Source organism: Plutella xylostella, chromosome 17 (genome assembly GCF_932276165.1).
Source record: "Plutella xylostella chromosome 17, ilPluXylo3.1, whole genome shotgun sequence".
In the NCBI taxonomy this organism is placed as follows: Eukaryota; Metazoa; Arthropoda; class Insecta; order Lepidoptera; family Plutellidae; genus Plutella; species Plutella xylostella.
This window is the reverse complement of record NC_063997.1, coordinates 8,850,909-8,868,684: the sequence shown is the minus strand read 5'-3', so window position 1 is coordinate 8,868,684 and position 17,776 is coordinate 8,850,909. Positions and strand designations below refer to the sequence as shown.

General features: G+C 36.6%; 1 protein-coding gene across 1 annotated transcript in view; it reads left to right on the top strand.

Annotated features, from left to right (window-relative positions):
- The first annotated feature begins 200 nt into the window (after positions 1-200).
- LOC105390646 (sodium-independent sulfate anion transporter) overlaps positions 201-17,776 on the top strand; it is a 28,469-nt gene continuing 10,893 nt past the window's right edge. Inside the window, exons 1-3 of the mRNA XM_048626822.1 lie at positions 201-402; positions 14,801-15,011; positions 16,998-17,193. Of these exons, the coding sequence (XP_048482779.1) occupies positions 386-402; positions 14,801-15,011; positions 16,998-17,193 (424 nt within the window). The 5' untranslated portion in view covers positions 201-385. The remainder of the gene's footprint in view (positions 403-14,800; positions 15,012-16,997; positions 17,194-17,776) is intronic.

The following is a 17,776-nucleotide window of genomic DNA, read 5'->3' as shown; positions in this document are numbered from 1 at the left end:
GTCTATTGGGGAGCGACATAGCGAGGTTCTGGCAATCGTATTCTCAATAGACCTTGATCAGTATAATTATGTATACCTTGGTATATTATCATTATTGTGTCTGCATTTTATCACCGGAACAGGCGAAGATTATCGCTGTATTATCGCGAATATGAAATATGTAATACCTAACTGCCGGCGTCGCGTGCGCATCGTAACGTGTGATTAGACAGTCGCCGGCCGCCGCCACTCGATCGCTGCTGGCTGTATGATAGCGCGGGTAAATGCGGCTATTTAAAAAAAACAGTTAAATTATTAAAAAAAAACATTAAAAAATAAGAGTTTTTTAAAAGTAGATTTTTGTTTTAGAAAATATTGTGACGTTCTTTATTAATATTATACTACTATGGGTTCCGAAAAGCGGTAAGTTGCTTTTTTTTTCATATTCTAACATTTATTCACTGTTACATTACTCGAATAAATATAATTATGCTAAGCACTTTACTACAAAAAATATGGTTTACGTAGGTACCTACAACCAGTTGTTCTTATAGGTATCGTATCTTCCTGCCTTCATAAGCCGTAAACTATCATTTCTCGCACAAAAATATAGTTATTTATAATGACTAATTTAATAATATTTTACCTAGGTAGTAGGTACCTAGGTAAAATATTTTACTTAGGTAACTTCATATCACTAATCAATCATTCCTCTTACGAATAATTAAAAAATATAGTTGTGCTAATTCAAATAGGTAGATGATAACATGCCTTAAACCATAGAATAACAAGTACATTTATATCTAACTATATTATTCTATGGTTAAACTGTATAGTCGTTGTCGTTACGATACAGCGTTACGCACGTTTAAAAGAAAGAAAAGTACCATAAAAGACCTATGTTAAAGAAAGAAAACATAAATTAAGTGGCGATTTTTATAACAGTCTTTATGAATGCCATTTCAATGTACCTTAAGTGGGATGTCTCATTTGCATATCAAACCACATAAAATACCCCCAAATCATTTGTTTATCTTAGAGTTCAAGGACCCCTAACAAATTTTGGTCCGCTTTATTTACTATCAAATTTTCTATTTATAATAACTTTAGATACTCTAGTAGGTCAGTTTAACCCGTAAGGAAGTTTAATTATCAACTTATGCGGCGAAATGTACCGTTGTGTCGTTTTTTTTACCAATTTTGTGCGAGTCACCTTTTGCCTAAACGTGCCTTGAATTCACTCAGTAAATTTGGGTTTTTAGGCAGTTTGACTCAAGGTAAGTTGTTAAGTTATAAAGTATACTGTTTGCCTAGTTTGCAAAAAAAAACTGTTACTTTTTATAATGTATTTTATAAGATTTTACTTCTCTTAGAAAGTATATATGTACCTGGACTTCTTTCGAAGAGAATATAATCCCGATTCGATAGTTTTGGATTAAGATGATAGCAATAGGTACTAAATTTATTTATTTAACTCTTTATTGCAAAAATGTGCAATTATTGCCAAAAGCATTTTCAACCTACAGCAGGTACAAGAAAATCAGTAATAATATTAAAGGCTATCTATATAATATATATGTCGCAGGCAACTGGTTTAATCTCCTGTTTGATTGAACCACTAGCCCGTTCATTGGATGGCGCTATTCAGTTGTATGACTAAAGGACAACTCGTCAAGTCGTTGATTGTAACGTTCGACGTCTTGACTGAACGTCATTCAGCGAAGTCGTTGAATGGGATATAGTATAGCAACTTTGTAATGTCTGGTTAGGGTGAATATCACCAGACAAGAGTCAACAAAAAGACTATGTTACAAAGCTCTTATCTCACAAATTAACTAAACAATAACAATAAACGTACCTTCATATTGTTGTTCATAATTATCCAGTTTCACCACTTTTTTTCTTTGAAACTATCCGCCCGCGGCGTAATAATAGGTAAATCCATGTTGTCACACTATTTTAACACAAATAACGCACTTTAAAGCTAATTTATTTGCAAAAAAATAACAATATAGGTGCTTTTTGTGTCAGCTGTTAGCTGTTAGACGCCATATTTGTTTTATTCACCACCTGACTGATTTTAAGTCAGCTAACTAGTTGGACGTTTTGTGACGCTTGTACAATCAACGTTCGGCCTAGTCATACAACTGAACAGCGCCATCCAATGAACGGGCTAGTGGTTCAATCAAACAGGAGATTAAACCAGTTGCCTGCGACATATACATTAAATGTATTGGAACCGGTCACTTAATAATGAACTACTACTATATCGTAAACAGAAGTGTTCCCGCCTGCCTGCAACATTGTTGGGCCACCGCTAGTGGCAGGAACCTAATTTGGCGTAAAAAGCGTTCCTTTGGAATTAGTTTATTCGAAATTGCTCCAACTCTCTTTTGTTTTGCTGCCTTGTTAACGAGTTTTGTTCGTTTATAGCAAAATTCGCTTTAGCCAAATTACACAAGACGATAATCGCTTCAATAAGCACACTGTTAATTAAATTACTGAAATAAATTGTTTCAGCTACTTCCTGCCTTTGGTTAAAGGGTTAAATATTGCTAAAACCAACGTAAAAGTTATAAGTAAGTAAATATTATGTGCTTACTATGAAAAATTTAGTCATTATTACTTTCGTGTATTTCATATTATGACAATATTGATTGTATCCATCGTATTATTAATCTAAGGTGCCAATACAACAATGCCTGTTAAATTATATAAAAAACATATATTTATGTGCAAATCCTTAAATGTTTGAAATAACGTAAAGGACATGCATGTTTCTGGTGGTTAACGTTTTAAAATTTACTTATCTGTTTTCTTTTGAATACTGCTATTGTACGGTAAACTTCAGAAGTTTGAAAATCCTGAATATTTATGTTTACTTACATTTGAGTTTATCTTAACATTCGACGAGATACCAACACGGCACCATTGATACCAATAAAAACTATCATGTCCCAACTACCACACATACCATACTTATTTCTTTGAAATTGGCTATCTGTAGTTTTCTCACAACACGTGTGTGTTTTCTAACAAGCTGTAAACCATTTTTCATCAAACATAAAATACTTTCACTACCCTCATTATATATCTTCGAAATAGCCAAGTTTGTAAGGAACAATATGCAGTTATTTAAACAGGTAAACGAAGTCCATAAAATTAACACTAGGAACAAAAATCAACTATCAGTGCCACAATCTAATATGCAAATTTTTAACAATAGCCCATATTTTAAATGCATAAAAATCTATAATAAACTTCCAACCATCATTAAATCTGAATTAAACTATAGTAAATTCACTTCCAAATTAAAAACTCTACTAACACAGAAATGCTATTACTCAGTAAATGAATACCTACTTGAAAATTTAAATAACTAACTATAAATACCTATATCTTTATTATGAAAAAATTGTTTATTGATTCTATTATTACTTACTACATGTTAAAGATTATAATATTACGAATGTTAAAATTTTTATATAGATTTTATATCTTTATTATGTAAGCAAATACCTAAAAATTTGTTACTTTGTATTACTTAGAATATTATTACCTAGATATAAGTATTCAACTTGCTATGCCCTACAGGGCACTATGTTAAGGACCATGTGTACATAATATTAAGACCAATGTAAAACTTACATAGTTGCAATAAATATATTACTATTACTATTACTATTACTATTCTCCACTTCCGTTTCCAATATTTCCTTTTGATTTATACCAAAGTTGGCGAAGAAGCTGTAGGTACCGTTTGAAATTCCGCGCTGTAGAGGTTCGTATACGTGTTTTCGCGTTTAGAGCTGGAGATTAATTCGGGTGTTGATCGAAAGCCAGGTCGTGTCGGCGGCGTCGATAGCGGTGACGGATCGGACCGGGCGTCCGGGATGGATGGCGCCGGGACGTGCCCGCCCGCGCCCGGCATCATTAATCTCCAACTTGTAATCGACGAAATAACACGGATCGCCCTATTTGTTACGGGTCGTCCAGACGCGGGCGGAATAAGACCCTGTCGGCAGTGATGGTGCAGTTAAGACCCTTGTATTTTTTATCCCGGACGGAAAAACAGGTTTTATAAGTTTAACGTGTGTGTACCTGTCTGTGGTAGAGTAGCTCCTAAACAGCTGAATCGATTTTTATTGTTTTTTTAGGGTTAAAGGTAATGTTACCCCGTCCCCGAGTATTTAGCCATGTTTTATAAAAATTGGCCAACCCTATTCTGCAACTCACAAAATACTAACACAGCAATTTCTTAAAGCTAACCCTACGTGTAGATTTGATAAAAAGGTACGAATATACGACGTCACTCTCTACTTAAAAACATCGACCTACGGGCACGGCCTCTGGACAAACATATTATGCGTAAAACTTTTAACACCCCTTCGTTTTCGACTTGTTTTTGATGGATCCTATATTTCGCTAAAGACGAGGAAAGTTCGGCATTACCGGCTGAATGTCTAATACAAAAAGGGTGTAAAGTTATTCTTTATTCTCCGTATGAGCTTGTGGATCGTGTGTTAAACATCAGAATCTCATGCTGCGGAGCGTATTAACGACATCGCTACGTGCCGGCCCGAGCTACACGAATACATGTTTTGAACACACGCCGCCGATATATTTTCTGAAAAGTTTCTTACCATGTTCTGATCATTTTTCATTTCTTCTTCTTGTACCTTTTTATATACCTACTTCTAGTGCAATGTTTGTTCTGAAAGCGGAACTGAGACACGAAAAAAAAATTAATGGTCACTTTGTTTAAAAATGTTTTGATGTTTTTCTTTATCTACATTTCCGCTTGACACTGTCTACTGAAAGTAGAGTTTTTATCGAAGCTCGCGGCACGTGTGCTGTGATAAAAACATCCTTGTCAAAGTAATTAGGTCATTTAAAAGAAGTGTTGACCTTAAACTATAAACAATAGTCAATGAAAGGAGATAAGATTTAATTAGAACAGTTCATCCACTTTTTATCGTATTTGTTTTGACTTGGCAAATCATAATCGTAATGGCGAGATTATTGACCTTAACGTACCTAATAATATTTTTATCGTAGTCTTGACATTTAATGAAATCCGTACAACGAATGCCTTTTTATTAATTAATAACATTCAGAGTCTCTGCCTAGCTTGGAGTCGGGTGGATGTGTGTAAGATGTCCCCACATATTATATTGTACGCACAATAGGGAATATGCAAGTGGTTCAAATAAAGGTCAAATATTATTTATAATAAACTTTCTTGTTTCTTAACTACGACTCCATCATTATTTTTGATTATAATTTATTTTTGAGCAAGTAAATGAAGTTGAAAAGTACAAAAAAACTTCGGTAAATTCTAACTTCCGAGAAACGTCACCCATTTTCTTAGGGCGGATGTGACGTCATAATTCTTTATATATCAATCTCAGAATAATAACTTCTTTGCGTTTGCGTATAGTTAAATAAATGTCAACTGTAAACAAAGAAATGTTAATGTCACCGAGTATTTGTGATGCTCGTTGTGATCAGATACGATGGATCACATAAAAATTCTTCCAATACGAGTAGATCCTAACCTCCTATAACCTCTCCACTTCTTGTTTGATATGCTTGTTTGTTTGCAAAGTTTAGGTCTTTTTATATATTTTTTTGGTAGTGTATGGGCTGCCACTAGTTGTTCTATTGAAATGAGGCGTAAACAGCCATTCGCTAGTCAACGAGCCACTCAAATATGCTCCATATTGCAACACAATAAAATTAAATTTGTATTGTAAGTATTATGACATGAACATGACACAAGTTGCTCTTTCTACTTTTAGGTTATAATGGCAGTCGTTAGTATATTTCAAAAGTTGTTATTTTTTTCTAAATTAAGTTATGGAAGAATTCTCGTAATCAGAAGAACTGGACACATTAAATTTATTACGCAGTATGAACGAGTAAACTGTGGCCAGCTGCGGAAAAGGACAGCAAAGACTATTGAAAAGTCGAGAGCCGTGTGCCCAAATATTAGGGAATATGCATATATTTTTATACTCTTATTCGATAGTTTAGATAAGGGGGTTTAGACCTTTGAGATATGCACAATGGTTCCATTCAAGAGAGCCAGGTGCAGGTTCTTACACCCCCACAGATAATAGAATAGAATGACCCACTAACCCTAGTCTCTCTTACTGAGAACCAAAGTTACAGTAAGTACTTACATACAATACAAATATTACTTTATATTCATATTGCCATAATAGCGTAATGTTGTGTACAAAGGTCCTCTGGTTTGCGCGCTCCCATTTCAAAAGAGCTACTAGCAGCTATTTACGAGCTCCCATTACAAAACAGCCACTGGTCACACTTTATACACTTCCTTTTTCGTTTGTTACCATGACAACATTGGTTTGTTGAAAATACAAAAGAACTCTGTGATTACTTGATTAGGTAAAAAATCTATGCCGACTGACGGGACTCATTATTCTGAGCCGTGAAATTAAACGATTATGACGTCACGACAGCCCGCCATCCTGACGGGAATTTCAAAGTGGTCGTGATGGTTGTAATTTTTTAACTTTCTTTAAAATACCTTAAATTACTTATTTTGGCGTTGAATTTTTTTTTTACTATATTAAAGTGATGTAAAACTATCCAATAAAAGTATAAAAAAAAATTACGCATATTCCCTATTGAACCTACATTGAATACCCGCTAAGCTATTCTATCTTATCGTAGACGTAAATATTGTTATATCATAAGATCACACCATCATTATGTTTCCCGTCTAGGTTCTTTGTGATTGTGACACAATTTGGTTCAACTGCAGCACAGCCTCTGCAGGTTGAACAGAGTTAGTAACGAGTTCTAGGAATGTTCCAACAGTTCCTGGCCACATAACCAATTATCTATTTATCTATTGGTTTACCGATATTTATGTTAATTAAATCGAACAAACATTATGCAGCTAAATATGCATTTCATTACTAAGCCCTTATCGTGAACTTGTTTTGAAAATGATTTTCGGATTCAAAATATTTGCCACTAATTACTTTGTAAATTATACTTAGTTTTGACTTCGCGATACCCACTCTGTCGTTTAAAAGAGTAACTGTCACTTATTTTGATTGTATTTGTGTGAATTCACGCTATTCTAACCATGTAAGTAAATACGAGAGCGGGACCTGGCAACAGTTCCAGGAGCATTTCCACCGCAAGACAGCGGGAATATTAACCGCATTGTCGGAACAGTTGCGACTGGGGGTTCGCGATGTTCATGAATCATTTCTTAATCTCGTGCCCGCGGCCATGGCTGGCAGTTTTATAAACCGATATATTCTCTACCCTGACTGCATACAAAATAAATATTATAAGGAGTAAAGAATGGCGGGATTTTCAATAGTTTTTGTCTCGGATGCTTATTACGATATACCTAATCTGCCTTTAATGCAATAACAGCATTAAATTGATGGTAGACTATGTAAAATTGTGTCGTTGGAAGAACTTCGTCGCATGTTGAAGACAATCTTGGACAAAATGGTCAATAATGTTCGTGATAGGTGGTTTCCTTTCAAAGTTTTCGTGTCATCGATGTTATGTAACAAAGCAGCGATGGGAGAATCCTACATAATACATCTTTGAGAATGTCAAGGATAGCTTTAATAGGCAATCAGCCAGAGCTACCTTCACGGCTCGACCCAAATTAACACTGCTCAGGACTGTTACCAAATTGTAAGAGCTGCCTCAAGGTACCGCATTCACCCTTAATAGGTAATTTTCGCACAATAGTTATTCGGGAACCGAAGAATTGATAGTAATTGGTTTGTTTCTCCTTAACTGCCCCCGCGCCTCGAATTTATTTCCTGCAAAAAAACCTTTGCAATTTTCTTTTGTATTCTCTCAGCAATTTTATTCCTTTACTCGGAGACGATGTGATTCAATTTTGTCACCAATACTTCTTTTTTAATATATATTGACAATTCTTCGGGACGCACAAAGATATTGCTAAAAAGGACTTTATCGTTCAATATCTATCTTTGTCCGCTTGAATAACCACTGATCGGAGTTAGCACCGTAATAAAGGAGTCACTGACATAAATGCTGTCGCCTACATCGCCGCCCTACAATCCTGTAACAAAATCACGTGTATAGGTATAGTGACACGCGGAAATACAGTGTGAGTTAAACGGTACACGAAATTCATACTATGAATGCATAGGTTTACGCCTTAAAAGGTAATATAGGTACATAATTCCGGGTAATAAAACATGAGGGATCAGAATTGATTATGCGGGCCTCCCCTTCCATCAGCCGATGGTAGCCCGCCATTGTTCTAGCGGCATATTTAGCGACGAGCGGGTGTTAGGTTATTTGGAAATGTGCGGACACAAAGGGCCTTAAATTAAATCAACTGCCCCAATATACGGTACAGGAAGGTTCGGGCAGCCGAATTGCCGCCGCCTAACGACTCCATATTGAGCGAAGTACGCTCGGACACCACAAAAATATAATATTACTTCTCGCTCGCTCTGGCCGCCTGGTACCTCACTATCGAAATGCTACACGCTTCCTCGAGTAACTCGATTCTCCGTTTCGCAAGTTTCAGCGCATAGCTGTTCATATCCGAGTAAATTAACTACGAAACTTATTTCAAAACCCAGCTCTTTTATTTCGTTGAAAATAAAACTTCGTGACAAAACTAAAGCAAAAATAAGAACAGACGAAGGAAATGTTATGAACTTTCGTCGCGTAATTTATTGTTGAGCCATGTTTTTCAGAAGTTGCTCCTTCACTTCTGTTTTATTGCTCCCATCATTTTGTTAACTTTTTTTTTTTTATAATCGTTTATTGTTGATCAGAGTATAACTTACAAATTACATATATATACTCCCAAACTGCAGTACAGTTTAGCGGGAGACAAAGACTCGCATTTATACAAACAAATTAGGTAAGTTACACAACTATTAGGTATATATATCTATTACTAGTGTAAATTTAGTAACTTATGCTATTACAAGTTATTATTAAAGATTACATAGATGTACTTAATGAACATATGCATTTAGTGTACTTATAATACTCATTGCAGGTAGCTTAATCTTGTAATAAATGATATTTTATTTTATTTTTTATAGTTTTTTTAGAACATCTTAGTTTTAATAAATTAGGTGGTAAGTTATTAAATATAGTCGGTGTTAGGTATTCTTTAGTACGTTTGCCATAAAAATTGTTTATATTCGGTTTGATTAATACACTTTCTTTAGATTGTCTAGTAGGATACATATGAATTTTAGGTTTTTTATATTCATCGTTACAATATTCTTCTATTACATTAAATAATAATATATGCTTTTTTTGAACAGGTAACACATTACATATTTTAAATAACACATCATACTTAATCACTTTTACATTCTGAGCGAGTTTTCTTATCAACTAACAGTTTTAGGAATCTAATTTGGAGTACTTTTATCTTATTTAAATGTGAGATAAATGTGGTGCCGTAAGAACCCGACCCGTAGGTAACAAATGATTCGACAAGTGCATGATATATCTGGTACATAATACTTTTTGGTACATAATATTGTAGCATGCAGAATTTACCTAATATTTGCCTCATTCTTGTGCAAATAGTGTCAATATGTAAGCTCCAATTGAATCGTTGGTCTATTGTTAGCCCTATATACCTATAGCTACTTACCTGTTCTATAACCTGACAATTACAAGCTACATCTCCGTGCAGACACTCGAAACTGTGGCCTTTTAAAACTAAAGGGTGTTGCGAATCATTGGATCTAAGGTAACTTGAACGGATGTGCATCGTTTTGGTTTTCTTCATGTTTAATATAATACCGTTGTCATGAGCCCAGCGGTTCAAGTTATCAAAGTCATCCTGTAGTTCATTGCGGATTTCCAATAAGTTATGGCCAGAATATAGTAAGCAAGTGTCGTCCGCAAACATGTATTTGTCACAATTTTTTATAGTATTAGGCATGCTGTTTACATGCAGAATGTAGCAAGTTGGACCGGTCACTGAACCCTGCGCCACACCAAATAACAGCTGCTTAGGTTTACTTAACGAGTTGTTCACCTTTACTACTATAGATCTATTTTTAAGATAATCTTGGAACCATTTTAGAACCTTACCTCTTATTCCCGATTCACTCATAGCTTGCAGCAGTATAGGATGGTCCAGAGTATCAAATGCCTTCCGGAAATCAATAAATAGAACAAGTACATGCTGTTTTTTATCTAGGTAGTTATTAATTTTATTGCTAAAGTGTGAAAGAAGTGTCTCTGTGCCTATTCCTTTTTGGAATCCATATTGTGATGAATGAATAATGTTATTTCGAGATAAGTAGGTGGATACCTGTGACATAATAGCTTTTTCAACTATTTTGTTAATAGTAGGTAGAATCGCTATCGGTCTATAATTACCCGGGTCCATGTGGTTTCCACTCTTATATACTGGTCTTATAATTGAAGTTTTTAATTGGTCAGGGTACATACCTTTTGACACGGATAGATTAATGAATTTTGCTAAGACGGGGCTAATTTGTGATTTGATGTATTTTATATCACACATTCGTATGTTATCCACTCCCGCTGATTTCTTAACATTTAATGAAGTTATAATTTTTTCTACAACATCTGATGTTATCGGTTTAAAGAATATAGATTTATCTACTTCATTTACATAGCTTTCTCTGATTAATAATTGCCTATCGCAGTTATGTTTAATTTTTACTATTTCCTCTGCATAATTACATACAAATAAGTTACATATTTCATTTTCTGTGTACGATTTCCCCATATACTGCATTATAACTTGATCTAGTGACAAATTTTCCTTACCTAGCCATTTATTAATTAGATTCCATATTTTTTTGTAGTCGTTACCTGAGTCTAACAGTTGCTGTTTTTTATATAAGTTTTGTTTTTTATTTATTAGTTTATTAGTTTTATTACGCCATCTATTGTACTCTAATCTATATACCTTATTATTAGGATATTGTTTACATCGTTTAAATAGTGCATCCTTATGTTTAATCATATTTTTTAGATCTAAATCCATCCAAGCACAGGATGCCCTAAGAACAGTTTTTTTCGACATGCAACGTGTATTTTTATCATATATATCTTGAAATATTTTGACAAGTGTATTATACAAAACAATTGGACAGTCTAAGTTTACCAGTTCACTCCAGTTGACGGCGATCAGATCATTCTGTATTGATTTGTTATTTAGCACTGATATAAAACTTAATAACACATCACTTTTGAGTAACAAATCTTGGTACGATACGCTAACAAAATAATGGTCAGCTAACTTATGGGTAATAATACCGGACAACACTTCACACTTTTCATTTTTCACAAAAATATGATCCAGACAAGACTGCGACAGTATGCCGTTACGAAATTCTTCCCTTGTATAGCCATAGATGTAACGCTCATATCCGTAGTTACTAAGCAGGTCCTCGTATGTGTTTACAATCGTATTACTCCGTTCCATAAGGTCTATATTGATATCTCCCATGAGGATCGCTCGCTCCCTCTCTGGCGCGTGACGTAGTAGTTGGTCGAGTTCTTGAAGAAATACAGTTTGTTTTGTTTGCGGCGGCCGATAAATTATATAAATATGTATATTGTCTGTCTTTGTGTGAATGAATCCAGATAGTAATTCATAAGATAAAAAGGACTCTTCGCTAGACTTTTCAAAAATGAGTGATGTCCTTATGTATACACATATACCGCCTCCTTTTTGTTTTTTTCTAGTAATACTGTATGAAGTATAATTAGGTATTTGGTAGCAGGGTACTTCATCCTCCTTAATGTTTATCTCCGTAAGGGCTATTATATCCAACTTGTATGAGATTTTATTTATAAGGAGTAGTAGCTCGGCGAAGTTCTTCCTCATAGATCTTATGTTTATGTGAATAAAGGTTAGATTATTTGCACATTTATTATAACAATCTTCAATCCACAATGATAAATCGTTATAGTTCGTCGTTTCTTCGGTATTAAGAAAATCGAATTTTTTGTTTGTGTAAATTAATTAGGCATATTTATAACCCTTTTTATATAGGTTGACTTTAGGTGGGCGTCTGTGAGCTGGTAGGTAGAATTTTAGCTTTATCTGCGTATGTTTGTATGTCAGCGGCGCATTGGATGATCAAGGTGCGCGACATTTCATCTGTTTTACATAAAACTCTTCCTTTTTTGACCCACACAAATTTGAAGATGTTTTCTTTCTTTTTTTGTCTTGCTTGCCAGAGAAGATCCTTATTATATTTCGTGAGGTCTTCGTTGATGTATATTGGTGTTAGTGAGTCATTTAGGAATATATCAGAATTGTTCTTTAATAATCGCCGATTTTGCATCCACTCACCTTTCGCGGCTTCACTCCGCAGTTTTACAATGATTGGCGAGGGTACTTTCGCGGCCGGCTTGGTCGTCAGGTTGCGAAGACGCCAAGCCCGTTCTACTTCGCTAGTACCTACGTTTATCTTTGTTGCAATCTTCGTTATGATATCTTAACTAATGCAGGCAAATATTTTTACGCCACTTCAATAATTTTCTTTGAAGTATTGTCGATGTTTAACTGTACCGATTTAGGCAGCAGTAGCGATGACTGAATTGATATTCAAACTAGAGAGCACCGGTCACCGTGCGGCGAGGCCCTCTATAATAGCCCTCCTCCCCAGTTAACTACATAAATGTATTCGCGTAACATTTCCTACACTAATTGACTTCCGTAAAAGATTCTTAAAATTACAGTTTTGTTACCGGCGGCGATAAGGCTAAGTAACATATATGGGACTATGGTCAACGAATACTACTGCACAGGGACACAGTCGCATACTTGACATTGCCAAGTTGTCGGCTCCCGGGTCCACTGAATGCAGCGACACTACTATAAAGACGTTTATCTTCAACAGAAGCTACACTATCCAGCGAGATCAGTGTGGCAAATCAGACGAAAACAATTACGACATCAATATCTACATTGACGGAGCCAAGAACAAGAAGGGCAGCGGTGGAGGTGTCTTCTGCCCGGAACTTAATTTACAATACTCTGTCAGCTTCGGGAACAAAGCTACTGTTTTTCAGGCAGAAGCTGCCAGCCTACTTGACGGAGCTACACAAATAAAAGACACAAAAAATAGCAATATCTGCTTCTACACAGACAGTATGGCTATTTTAGGTGCCTTAGGCAGAAAAAAAAAAAAAAAAAAAAAAAAAACTCGCACTCACGCCTTGTACTAATGTACTCCCTTGCGGGGTAGGCAGAGGTGCATTGCTGCACCCACTTTTCGCCAGAGTGTATGTTAGTCCCAATGTAATAGGGGGCGGGCCTATTGCCATTTTACGGGCACATCCAAGACCCGAGAACAAATATCTGTGTTTAAACAAATATCTGCCCCGGCCGGGAATCGAACCCGGGACCATCGGCTCAGTAGTCAGGTCACTAACCACTACGCCATTCGGGCGCCCTTAGGCAGAACTGTAACAAAATCTAAATTAATTTTAGAATGTCACAGAACACTGGAAAACTAAGCATTTCAAATAATGTAACAGTACAGTGGATTAAAAGTCATAACGACGACATAGGAAATTGCGAGGCTGACCGACTAGCAAGAATGGGATCAAATACCCTACCAATAGGGCCTGAACCATTTATTAGTTTGTCATCAAAGGCAATAAGGCAAGTTCTCACCGATAAAACACTATCTGAACACAATCAGGAGTGGAAAAATCGTGTAGATTGCAGACAAACTAAAGCGTTTATTTTATCACACAACCATAAACTTACACGCTACTTACTCAACCTGTCCCGTAGTAACATATCATTAATGGTAGGATTAATAACAGGACATTGTTGCGTGAATAAACACTTATATACCATAGGTAACTCAACTAGTCCCTTATGTAGGACATGTAAGGAAGTAGATGAGACGGTTGAACATATTCTGTTAGCTTGTCCACCTACTACAGAAACAAGATTATCTATTCTTGGACCAACAGAGCGCCTACCTCAGCTATTACAACACCCAGGCCTGCTACTCCAGTTTACTCGGGAGCTAGGCTGGCTGAGCTGAAATCAAGGGGATATGTACAAAGGTTCCACTCGAGAGAGCCACGTACAGGAACTTCACCCCCTATGAGAATAGAATAGAATAGAATACAGTTTTGTTGTTTATATTTATCAATAATGCTTGCCTCAATGATTGTAATTAATTTGCTGTTGTGTGTTATGTAGATTTTCATTTAAGTACAACTTTTTAATAATTTTCGATAAGCGTTAGATTTTACTAAATCACGCAGGCTTTTACTATTTCACTTCACCTTTATATGTATATAGAATGTATAAGTACGGATAAAGGTACTATATTACGATAACGATGGTATTTGATACCCCACCCTTTATCCTACGATAGCGACCGCAAAGTATCATCTTACGCTGATAGACTATGCAGAATGGTTCCCCATTAACCACCCTTTCCATTAGGTGGTTGCTTTACTATGCTGTCGTCGTAACTTAGCAAATATGCCCAGCTAATCGGCATGTCTAGCCGCCTGAATAAAAACTGGAAATTGTAGGCCCTGATATACTGTGGTGTTTGATTTTCTTGCGGGTGCCATAGGCGGGTAACAGTGACAAAAAAACGAATTGTAATTCCCAAAGTAACAAAGGTCAGCGAGCCATTGAATTTCCATAATTATTACATATTTATGAATTCCACATCGTTTGGAACTTTATCCCATTAAGGACGAGAAGCAATAAAAAAATTTATGTAGTCATTCCCTATTAAGGGTTAAAGCCCCTTTCCTAACCCTTAATTTACCTCCCCAGACTGGCCGCCATGTCCTCCCCTTCCAAACACCGCTACAAGAAGCAGTCCTGGTGCCGGCGGCTGCTGCACAAGCGGGTGCCCATCTCGGCCTGGCTGCCGGGGTACAACTCGGAGAAGGCCGCGGCTGACCTCATAGCTGGGGTGACTGTGGGTCTGACAGTTATACCACAAGCGTTGGCGTATGCCACGCTGGCTGGGTTGGATCCTCAGGTAATAATGATGATAAAATGTATTTGCACAGCTTAGTACAAAACTTAAATCTAACTTTTTTTTTACATAGCCATATTATTGCCCCTGTTTTTGCCGGATTGGCGTCAGGTGGTCGATAGCAGAGACGTGCGGAATAAGCATGGGGAGGCCTTTGCCCAGCAGTGGGACACTAATACGGCTAAATCTAACTTAAAATAACAGAAATACACAAATGGCTAATAGCGATCTCTTCCATAAACCGTTGTAAAACCAGAGTAAATCACAGGAAAAGGGCATTTAGGTATACTTACGAATCTTTTTTTAATCGTGATAAAATCTAATATACTTCGACAGTACATAGTATAAATAAGGGGCAGGCATTGAGTTATAAATTAATATAAGAATGTAAAGTGGCAGGCATAAATTTAATCTCGATTTCAGGTTTAAAATATGTAGGTACAGTTTTTTTATCGGGAGTAGGATCCGTATAACGCGAATGAAAAAAATCTGCAAAGATAATTGCTAAGTTGTCCACTTGTCCAGCCACTGAATTCAGTTAAAACTAGCCATAATATTATATTAATTTGAGTTACTTAATGAAAAACGAAGTACGTAAGAATTTCTAAGTAACGTTAAAATTCCCAACTTGACGATAATTTTCATTTACTGACTGAGTATGTACTCTTTGTACCTACATAACTTGCTCGTTTGATCAAAGTAGCAACTGCCATTACAAACTTCTTGAATATCTATTCGCCTGATGGTAATATATGCCGAAGTAAGCCTCCTGCCTGCCTACAATTAGGGTGTGAATACTTAGACAAATCGAATCGACTGAGCAAAGTTAACAGGCAACAATATCACAAAGTCAGGCCCAAGAGAGTTGGATATGCATATTCATCACTAACTGAAGTTAAGGAGAAATTATTCCGTGCGGAGTTTGCTCAGTGCAGTCGTTTGGTACCTGCGGGGTTACTTTAGCTTACGGAAAACTAATTTGTGCTACGCTGCTGCGCTAACCACGTCTCTATCTCGTTGTATTAAATGTACCGATTGCATCAAAGCATTTTGTTGTACGTTTCTTGTGATACTAGAGTGACCCCTCTGTTTATGGAAAGGTGCAGTTCGTTCGTCTCGGTGTTTTGCATGAATGTTCAGATATTCTCGGTTTATTTCAGTCGACGAATAATTGGCTGCTAAGTTGTTCTATGTTAGTTAGAGGTATACTATTTAATTCGTAGCAATAAACACAAAGAGGGTGAGTCAGCTAGTCATTCTAAGCAACTTTTGTGTTCTGACGTAAGTAAACTAGCGCATTGTCTTTTTTTCTACGTAGACACTTTCATCATACACTTTTAAATATGAGGAGTTGACTTTTTTTCAGTTGCCATTGGAATGACCATTGTAGTCACATTTTTCCGGCTCACATGTTTCACCACAGTAGAAAAGTTTTAGAAAATGTCTCGTCGAGTTAAGTCAATCTAAAAGAATTTATTAGAACCGTGAGTAATGTTTAAGAGCAATAAAGATCTAAGTTCATCTAAAAGTAATCCTCCACCTATCGATATCGTACGTATCGCACCAAACGAATTTTCATAAATGTATGGAGAAACGGCTTCGGCAATGCTGACGAAGTGGTCGCACTTGTGTGAATGTCTATAAAAATAATACTGAATGCGATGCGTCCGTTGCGTACGATGCAGAAACGTGGACGCTTACCTTTAACGACCAAATCTGAATCCCCGATCTCAGTAGATGTATCAGTTAGTATAATTTAAAATAAACGCATCTGTCAACAAATCTAATATTTAGTGCCAATTTCTTCATAGTCGGTTATCTAACCGACAGGGATTGATTTATAAATTAAACGTCATCTCCATATAAAATTCATGACAGATGTGCCATAAGTCAACCACTCCTCACTGGTTATGCTCTAACCGACTATGGAGAAATTGACACTTCCGCAACAGCACTGACAACACACTGTATGTATGTTCTTGTCCACAGTATGGGCTCTACTCTTCCTTCATGGGGTGCTTCGTATACATGGTGTTCGGGTCGTGCAAGGACATCACGCTGGGCCCCACGGCGCTGCTGGCGCTCATGACGTACCAGCAGATCCAGGGTCGCAGCACAGACTACGCCGTGCTACTGTGCTTCCTCACCGGCGTCGTGCAGGCACTCATGGCTATACTGCATTTAGGTAAGTAGCTAATGTGTTTGAACGCAGCTAATGGTTGCAAGGTTGCCTGTAAAAGATCGCTCTTAGCGATAAGGCCTCCATTTCATTGGTCCTAGTTTTTAAGTTTTTTTTGTATGTTTTACTATTTGTGGTGGCAATATAGTCATATTCTATTCTATTCTAATGTAGGTATTCTAGCGGCCAAAGCAGTAATCTTAATATGTGACAATATTTACATAGCTATGCAGGCCTATCGGCAAATATGCCTATCATGTCAATCGTGACTTGAACTGTACGTTTACTAGAGATTACAAGCTTCACCCTGAAAAGTGACAAACAACTTTCATTCTCTACGCATACCATGATACCACAGACAATAGAAAAGGCCATCGTGCGCTTGCGGCTATCGCCTTGACCCTGTGATCTATGCCACAGATTACTAAATAGTTGTCTATGCCCAATGCCCATACGTAATATCATAGACCACGTGAAAATGTAGAGTCCGTGCCACCACTGAAGTCTTACGGAAAAATCGGGAACTAACCTGCCCTGAACTAATCATACTACATATCTAACATTTAGTTCTACGAGTGCAAAGTAGTAA